General features: G+C 39.6%; 2 protein-coding genes across 9 annotated transcripts in view; both read right to left on the reverse strand.

Annotated features, from left to right (window-relative positions):
* POC1B (POC1 centriolar protein B) overlaps window positions 1-9,205 on the reverse strand; it is a 92,898-nt gene extending 83,693 nt beyond the window's left edge. For 3 of the 8 annotated variants that reach the window (XM_079139203.1, XM_079139204.1, XM_079139202.1), the window contains exons 1-2: window positions 8,452-9,201; window positions 7,724-7,808 (exon numbers count right to left, since the gene is read on the reverse strand). In XM_079139203.1, coding sequence (XP_078995329.1) covers window positions 7,724-7,808; window positions 8,452-8,466 — 100 coding nt within the window. In that variant the 5' untranslated portion in view covers window positions 8,467-9,201. Of the gene's footprint in view, window positions 1-7,723; window positions 7,809-8,451 lie in introns of all 8 variants that reach the window. The other 5 variants (XM_079139201.1, XM_079139198.1, XM_079139197.1 and 2 more) reach the window with 5 other exon arrangements.
* On the reverse strand, window positions 2,633-7,430 carry LOC306660753 (polypeptide N-acetylgalactosaminyltransferase 4). Its single transcript, XM_079139196.1, has one exon. The coding sequence runs from the start codon at window positions 7,166-7,168 to the stop codon at window positions 5,432-5,434; it is 1,737 nt and encodes a 578-aa protein (XP_078995322.1). The 5' UTR covers window positions 7,169-7,430; the 3' UTR covers window positions 2,633-5,431.
* Window positions 9,206-9,922: the final 717 nt, after the last annotated feature.

A 9,922-nucleotide genomic window follows, 5' to 3' on the forward strand; every position in this document is an offset into this window, starting at 1 on the left:
TTAAAAATATAATTTGAGGGGTGGGAGGGGTGGGGGGAAGGGAAAAAATAACAGAATGAATCAAACAACATTACTCTATGTAAATTTATGATTACACAAATGGTATGCCTTTACGCCATGTACAAACAGAGAAACAACATGTATCCCATTTGTTTACAATAAAAAAAAAAGACATCGTTTGAGATGTGGAAGACAAACTCATATACAAAAAAGATGTAAAATAGTAAGAATTTTGATGAAACTTAGATGTATAATTTAATTTGATAAGACATTTTGGAATATTTAAAGAAAACAACTAAAGACTTCTTATTAGTATGCATGTGAAGCATTCTTTCTCTCATTTTAAAAATATATGGTTGAATTCATTTTTAGTTTTAAATATATTTTAAATTTTTATTTACATAAAAATTAAAGGTCTGTGGTACAAAATAATGATTATGCCAAAAACAGTGATCTGAGTTCATAATTTCAGATCATACCAAAAGCAATTATTTAAAAGGAAAAGATATATTCTTGAAAATAAGTTCTGGATTATTTCATATTACAACTGACAGAAGAGTAGCTAATTAATTTTTTATTTTTTAATCCAAAGACTATTTAAGGGCTGGGGATATAACTCAGTTGGTAGAGTGCATGCCTCACAAGCACAAGGCCCTGGATTTAATCCTCAGCACTGCAAAAAAAGAAAAAAATAAAAAATAAAGAATTTAAGGTTAGTCACTGCTTAAGAAAACTGGAATGTCCTGAAATATTACTTCCATATGAAAGAAATGTGGTAGAAGTTCACTAAAATTGAAAGCAGTACTAAAAATCTATATGACATTATTGATGACAAGTCATGAGGCTGGGATAAACTTTTTTAGATTATGAGTTATAAAAAAACAATTTTTAGGGGCTGGGGATTTAGTTCAGTGGCAGAGTGCTTGCATAGCACACACACAGCCCTGAGTTTGTTTGGTCTTTGGCCCTGAAAAGAACAAAAACAAAAATAAATTTTAATATTTTCTAGAGGAAAAAAATGAATTATCTTTCTATTATCTCTATAGAAAATAAATTGCAAAATCATTATATGAAGAGATAATGAGAGAGTATGTAGTGAATAGATGTAGGAAAATTATTTTAGAAATATGTTAGGCAATTAATGAAAGACATAGTGTATTTTGGTTTTCTGGATTTTGTAATACTGAAGGTAGTTAAGGGCTTTTAAAAATCTGTCATTTTAAAAATGATTTATTTCCCAAACTAAATAAATATTCATATTCGTACCTAAAAAAAAAATATATATATATAATTTGAAATATAATTTGCATACCACCAAATTTACCCCTTTAAAGTATATAATTCAGCCCAGGCATGTTGGTGCATGCCTTGTAATTCTAGTGGCTTGGGAGGCTGAGGCAGGAGAATTTCGAGTTCAAAGCTAGCCTCATCAACTTAGCAAGGCCCTAAGTAACTTAGTGAAACCCTGTTTCTAAAAAAAATAAAAAAGGGTTAGGGATATGGCTCAGTGGTTAAGCACCACTGGGTTCAATCCCCAGTACAAAAAATAAACAAATAAATAAATAACAAAGTATATAAGTTAGGTTTTGTACAAAGTTGTCCACCTACTATCACTAATTCCAGTACACTGTCATCAACTCCCATTAAAAAAAAAAATCCATACTAGCAATTGTTCTTTATTTCTCCCTCTCCTAAGCCATGGAAACCACAAATATATTGACTCTTTGGATTTTCTAGTCTTTTTTCATGAAACTGAAACACAGAGAGAGGTAATTTGCACAGGGTTCCAAGAGTCACTTAGTAAGAAAGCAGGGTTATGGCACACCTATTTACAATAACTTCTAAGGGTATAAAAACATAGAAAAAGAAAATATTTATTGTACTTCTATATATCCTGAATGTGGCTATAAGACATATGATAAAAACAGTTCTTACAACAGCCATTCTTAGTTATTGTCTTACTAGGGAGAGGGAGAGGTGTTAGCCAGGAATCACTAAAAAGAAAGAGATATGCTACTTGAGGAAGGAAATTGTCCTTATGTACAGGGAAAGTGTGAGGTTATGTGATTTATAAGGTAGACATTTGTCTTTTCAGCCCAGGGTTTTGAATTAGTGCTTCTATAAATGCACCGAAAGAAAACAAACAAAGCTCATTCTAAAGTTAAAAAAAAGAAAAAGAAGTCAGTGCTCTTGTACCCGGGGTCCATTTGCTATTTGTTTTCTTATACAGTTGCCCTACAGAGTCTTATAGATCCTTAGATTGTTTCCAGTTTGTTCATGAGGAATTAATGCAATAACAGTACTAAAACCACTTCAGAATACTTACTGGTTAATGACACCTTGAAAAATAATAAAGGAACACTGAATTTTAATATTCTGTCTGTATTTTCAAGTAAGTAAAAAAACTAAAAGCTTAACTTGCCTCTCTTGTCATCATACATGTGGCAGTAATACCATAGACTAAAATCATCAGAATCCATTTGCAAAAATAATTAGACATACATTTTATTTTGTCTTAATCAACATTACAAATACCATTAACAAAGGAAAAAAAGGATGAAAACTTCTCATCACATAGAAATAAATTCATCATTCAGATTAATCTCTTGATTAATTTGAACCCCAACAAGAGATTAATCTGAACCCCAACAGTATTTGTGCTCATTCAAAAATATCATTAAAACAGTCATTCAAAAAGAAAAGTCAATACTAGATATTTTATTAATTAGAATTGAGTCCCCCAAACAACTAAGAATATACAACTTAGAAATAATATCATCTTTAATCTAGAAAATTTTGATTTGCTAACAAAAATATGTATGCAAAAGCCTACTACTGGGTGAGTAAACAAATTTTCTCTTACAAAGAAGTTATTTTGAGTTAGAGATTCTTCCAATGACTAAATTATCATTTCCTTCAAAACATAAATGAGCTTATTTAGTCAATCTATTCCTAGAATTGGTCACTAAATGATAGAGTGAACATTTAAAGTGGAAACTCATTGCCCACTAAATATTTTCATAAAACTATTACTATGTATGTAAATTAGCTTGAAAGTCAACTCTTAATTCTCTATAATGAGAATGCTTTGGTAACAATAAATTAGAATTAAGGAATCAAAATGTATTTTATATGTAGCATTAGAGCATGTTTTGGGAATTAAATTGGAATGTGCCAATATATAAAAACATCAAAGTCTTGTTTCTCTGTTACATATGATATTTTGAGGAATGAATAGCCTGACCATTCTGTATTATTGGGATAAATAAAGGATCAGTCTAAATTTTCCAACCAAAAGATCACTGGTTACACTCAACAATTTAGGGTAAAAGGTAAATAAAGAATTAAGTAAAGTACTCTTTCTCCCTTTTGATAAGAGGATCAGAATCCTGAAATAAAATAACTCCAATAAGTACTTGTAGAATATAGTCATTTTAGCTCTCCCACATTATAGGATGTTAAAAAGAACACATAAAAAAAGAAATAAATAAGTAAAAAACAGAAAATTATTTTAGAAAGGAGACTGAGGGAGAGAGGGTAGGTTTAGGAGAAACTCAAAAAATTCAGAGTGTTATTATAAATTCTTTTTTAATTAAACCCAGGGTTGAGCACATTGCACATGAGATTTGGACAGTTTTTTTGATAAAATTTAAGGCTAGAAACTATAAACACATTTTTATTTTAAGAGGCAAAAGATAAACAATAGCCACAATTACACAGCAATTATAATTTTTGATATGGTCTTCCTAAATAATTTTCTTACATTCAGATTTTGCAAAGTTCCTACTTGACAAATCATCAAACACTAAAAACAACTTCACCTATGAATACTGTGGACTAATTCTTTATGGAGCATCACGCTTTTTTTAAAAATAATTCTAGAGCAAAGTGAAGTAAATTTAGATTTAATTTTAAATTCTATTTGTGATGTCTGAATATAACACTGGTATAAAATCAGTAAAAAAAATACTTTAAAATTGTGTGTTTACTTCTCAAGTAATTTAGTTTGGAAAAAGTTTATGTTCTTAGTTATGTTTTAGACCTTAAAAGTTTTAATAACAAAATTGGTTCAACAATTGTCAAAATGAAATGACTACAAACTGAACCCTCTTATCCAGGTTCACACCTGGACTGAACATTACTCAACTGCTCAACACTACTTATGTTAAGCGAGGACATAAAAAGTGTTGTAGAAATTGCATAGTGACTGAGTATGAGAAGGGGAGAATGTACAATCAACATTTCACTGGAAGGGATCATCAAGATCCCGTTCAGTATTCACAGATGAGGAAACTGAAGACCAAGTATGTCAAATGACTTGACCAAAGTAACATGCCTTGGCTGAGCCATTCATTAATTCAGTCACTCATTTACCCATTTACTAAAAGTTACTTATGTGCCAGGCTGCTAGGTGTTGAAAATGATAGAAGGCAGCAATTGCAATTGCCACGACAGTCTTTTTAACCTGTGATCTTAAGACAAATTCTTAAATTTCCAGATCAGCAAGAAATTGTAGACGCCTTTGCAGAACCTGGCTTGCTTTCAGTTTCACACATTTAACACAGTTGGGTTTAATTTCAGAGCGGCCTCAACTGTGTTTACTTTAAATGATTAAGCATTAACAAAGGGAGACACAGTATTCTGAATGAGTCCCTTTCTAGTACATTCATAACTTAAGGAAGTGCAATCTGAAAACGCCCTAAACTCAAACAAATTCACAGAGAGGACAGTTTACAAAATTAATGATTTGAGGTATAAGTCAGTTAAGTCCAAGAGCTCAAGTTTACAAATTGTGGAATGTAAATATCTCCCCTTTCATTCAGATGTGGGTATGATTTTCTGAGATGCTGTATGATAAAAAGACCTCCAAATTCACATTCAAACTGATGCCCTCTTCCAATGACAATATATTTACACTAGGTCTTTTTCTCCTTAAGAACAACTTTCTTTGATTTCTACTTGAGTAAAAGAAAATTAAACAATAAACAAAAAATAAAATTTAATGTGCTGGCTAAAATAAATTCAAATCCTATGTAATCAAAATAGCAGTAGCTCAAACTGCACATTTATGAGTTTTGAGAAAAAAATGAGATGTGCAGTGAACTTACCCACCAACATAAATCATACCCAATTTTGCTTGGACTTTTACATTCTGTAATGTGAAGTCTGGCACTTAAGTGTTCTGTGTATCTCAATTCACAGTCAATTTCTTTAAGGAGAAGAGACCATATAGACAAATCTCTTAAATAAAACAACTCATAAGTAAGGCACGTTGAACTATTAAACAGCAGCACTCTATGTACACAGTTTCAGTGTAATACCCCCAAATGAGCCACACCTTTCTAGTGCTCTCACAGACGTCTGTGAATTCTGATAAAATACAATCTTTACTGGGGCTACTGTCAGCTTATGATAAAAGTGCTGTTGTGCTCTATTTCTCAAAACGCCAAAGCTGATTATTATCTAGGGCATCACAAGTCCTCATTTGTACCTTAGGCAGGCCCTCAGGTGTCCGATAAGCACTAAGACACAGTCCTGAGTGCGGATGAAAAATAGTTCCATCATCTTTAAAATGCCAAATAATGTTTACTGGAACAGGAAACCCATCTTTAGGGCAATTTTGCATTCCCACATAGTTTTTTTGCTCAGGAACCTCTGCACATAACTCAGTCACAGAATTAAACCTTATTTCCTTGTTTGAAGTATATTCAAAGAATTGATTGCCTCCTTGACCATGGCATCCAAACAATGAAAGGTTAGCACCTGTTGGGTTGTTGTCAGGAGAATTATAATCTAAACATTCAGAGGATATGCCCATACTGCGAATAGCCCCATGCCAGCCTGGCCTATCCTCTGGTATGTGTAAATTAGAAAACACATTTTTTAAATACCAGTCAAAGTTCTTGCATTTAAGTCGTTCTCGTAGTAATTTTCTTTCAGAAATATCTCCATAAGCTTCTTTCCGTGCAGGAGGGTTTCGATTGTAGAAATGCTCTTTGTATTCATCCATCCACACTTCTGCTGCCCGAGCAGTATTCTGTAGGAAATTGGGGCGAGCATATGGTGCCCGCTTAGGGAACACATGGCCCACGTGAGAACATGGGTGGATCTCCAATTTACCACCACACTGCCATACCCTAAATGACAGCTCGAGGTTTTCACCTCCCCACACTTCCATTCCAGTGTCGTACGTTCCAAGATATTGAAAATATTTCTTGCTAACAGCAAACAGTCCTCCAGCCATAGTGGGTGATCTGATTGGGTCAATTCTGGATTGCCGCCTGTCCCTTTCATGCTTGGGGACAGAATGCCACTGGAAGGTTAATCGCCAATCAAACCCACCAATCATGGGCTCCCCAGTCTGCATATAGAATTCAAAAGTATTCCAATCAATAGTGTCTATAACAGGACAAACAATTGCTGTTTCATCTCTATCAATCCTTTCCAAAAGTGGTTCCAGCCAACCAGAATTACACTCACAGTGACAATCCAGGAAAGTGAGGACCTGCCCAGTGGCAAAAGTGGCTCCAATCAGGCGGGCCCTAACCAGTCCCTCTCGCTTATTGGTTCTAATCAAGCGAACTCTATCAAGATTGCTGATGTAAGTTTCAAGTTGTCCCTTCAAATAAGCTCTGTCACTCAAGTCATCAACCAAGATGATCTCCTTCAAAAGGACTGCTGGGGAAGTTTCTAAAACACTGTGAATGGTGCGGAGCAAAGTTGACCAGGCTTCATTATAGAAAGCAATGATAACAGAGGTGGTGGGAAGCTTCCTATAGTTGAACTTCTTGGATTTACATTCATACATTCTTTTATCCTCTATGTGGCGATGCAGAGAGATCCTGTCACTGAGGTAAATATTGATAGCGTATCTCTCAATGAGTTCTTCTTGCTGCTTCAGTTCGTCCTCATTGAGCTGGAGTTTGCTTGCTCTCCCCCACTCCCCAAGGGCATGGGAATCTGCAGGGGGTTTTTCATAAAGAGGTCGAGACAAATCCTCTGCCTTTTTCGCAAAGTTTGAGAGCCCTCTTGACCCCTGCTGCCTGGCATGGCCGGCCTCTGGGGAAGCTTGGAAGGTAGAGACCGAGAGTTCCACCAGGATATAAGCCACTGTTAAAAGCGCCAGCAGCAGGAAGCTCTTGCCTGCCCAGGTCCACCTCACAGCCATCCGGATCCTCCAGGCTAGGACGTAGACCCGGCCACCAAGCCACCACGCAGAAGCGCTGCGAAACCCGCAGCTTGAGTGCCCGGCCCAGGTAGGGGTGAGTTTCCCTGTAGGTCCTTCCTTTCATGCAGGCGCTCGGCTCCTTCCCAGCCACCCGAGTTCCCCAGGGGCCACCTGAGAACACTGGGTCCTCGGCCTCCGGCACAGACCAGTTCTTCTCTCCCCACTTCCTCCTGCTCGTCTCAGAACTTTTCACAAACTCTCCGGCCAACACCCCACCCTCTCCGGGCCGAGGACAAACCCCTCCCCTTCCCACTCGCTCCTCCTGGTGGTTCATTTGCGAAAGTCATCTGCTAGGCCCAGCCGGCAGGCGGCTCTATGCCAAACCGGGACCTGGATGACCAGAGAGTCCCTGGCTGGGCCAAGCTCCCCAGTCTCCCACGCTCTTATCCCCCATAGAGGTTCTCAGTGGTTCTCCGGGGGCCAGCCTGCACAGAAGGAAAGGTTTACGGCCAACTAAACTGTTGTTTCATCGCAAAAAGAAAAAAGAAAACTTACCAAGTTGTTTGCCGCTGGGGCTGAAGTTCACAGAAGTGATTGCAGCTTTGTGGCCTTTAAAATAACGCTCCAGAACGGGGTCCTCCTAGGAAGGAAAGTTGTCAAGTTTTAAAAGCAGGTGCTAATCTGAAACTCTGGGGTCGGGACCTCGGCTGCGGGTTCCGGGGGAGGATCGGGAACCGCCGCACAGATGGCGGGTAGCGGAGTAGGAGCGCTCGGCAGCAGCATTCCAGCGGGCGCGGCACCCAGCACCCCAACAGGGAGACGCCGGGCGGCCGCTGCCCCCGCAGAGGGGCCAAAGCCTTCATCCCGGCTTCCCAGAATGGAGAGCGGACCAGGGACCACCTGGCGGGTCCTTCGGAATGCACGGTCCCAGGCCCCGCCCTCCGGCACGGAACCCGCAGGTGGCTTCAGTACTAGTCAGAAACCTCCCAGGTGATTCTGACGCAGGCGCTCCACGGAAACCCTCTGAGAATTCTGGGGGCCATGGGCCGGCCGGGCTCTGTCCGGAGCTCCGGGACCCGGGGAGGAGAGCCCCGCAGCCCGCCCTAGGCTGGCGTTCCCGCTGCCCGGCCCCAGAGAGACGCCGACGCCCCAGGGCGAGGGGCTAGCGGCGGAGCCGGCTGCTGACACCTGCCACCATCTCCCGTCAGGTGTGGACACGGTCCCGACCTGGCCCCGCAGCCCGCGGGAACGGCTCGGGAAGGGGCGGGCCAGCCGGTCCTTACCGGAGCGGAGGCCATGGGGGAAGCAGTCAGCTCCGGACTCCAGCCGGAGGGGGGAACCGGGGGAGGGGAAGGGGCAGGGTGGGAGGGGGGACCGTGCGGCGCCCGGAACCGTCTGCCCAGAGCGGCAGCGCCTCCCGGTCACTACAACAACGGCGGCCCAATCAAACCCCGCGCTCCAGGCGTGACCAGACGAGCCCGGAGACTAGGTTCGCGCAGGGGACTGCGGGGCGGGGGGGGGGGGGGGCTCTGTCTGCGCTCGGGTCTTTCCGGGATCAGGCGCTATCACACACGCCAAAGCAAAGTTTATTAACCAACTTTTTTTTAACGCTAGCGTCCTCCGGGATTTGATACCTGGAAGGGGATGGTAATCTGGATGGGAATGAAAGTGACTGGAAGAGAAGGGGCTGTGAACCTGCCATCGATGCAATCAGCGTTCTATTACGCGTTAAAGAGACCGTACCCACGGGTTTCTAACTCGTCCCCTAAAGCTTGTTGTGACAGGAGAGGGAGATTTGATATGAAGAGGAACAGCTTGCTAGGTATTAGTATATTCAGAGTATCTAAATCCCTGGAGGACAGATTTGAATTTGTATAATCACATCTCTCCATCCGCAGCTGGATACCTATGATGTTCATCTATTTTAATGTTTTTCTGCTGTTTGTTTCTATTCTCATCTGCTCATTTGCGAATGCTTTAGAATAATAAAATTACACAGTCTTTAAAGACTTAGTAACGTGTTTTGGTTTCAGTTACTAGGCCACGTGGTAACTATAACCATTTCTACACTAAGCTTTCTTACACATAGTATCATTTGTACTTCAGCAACATTATGAAGTTGCAAAATGTTACCAACGTTAGCAAATTAAACTTTATTCTTAGATATTGGTCTTACAGGCCTTACCAAAATAGCTCTTTCAAGTCCATATCCTTTTCTTTCTTTCTTTCTTTCTTTTTTAAAACCCTGCCTCAAAAGATGAAGGATACAGCTGAAATTTATAGAACAAAGGTTCTTGGCAATAAAATGGCATGATAGACCATGGTAATATACATGTTCTGTGTTAGGCATATTACTTTCTTTAATTACAGATTCTCTTAACTTGTGTAGTGACTGAGTTTAGCAATTAAACAGGTAGTAAATGGCTTTAGATTGCAATATAATATTATTGTAATTCCAGAATGTTTCTTAAATATATGCTGTATGTACATGACCCTGAGATATACAAATATGACTGAAATATTTTCCCTGACCTAAAGAACTCAGCAGTCCAGGTTGATGAGTCTGGCTTATATTTTAGTATGTGTAATTCTGATATAGAGGCCTCCATTCTCATAGATGCTGATTCACACAAATGGAGTGGAATCTAGGGCTCTACACATGTAACAAGCTCCTTAAATGATTGCTATGTGAGTGTCAGCTACAATGGTAAGAAATATTGCTCTAATCTTAGAGATGAGAGTATTGATAAAGGA

This window comes from Sciurus vulgaris, assembly GCF_902686455.1.
Source record: "Sciurus vulgaris genome assembly, chromosome: 5".
Lineage (NCBI taxonomy): Eukaryota > Metazoa > Chordata > Mammalia > Rodentia > Sciuridae > Sciurus > Sciurus vulgaris.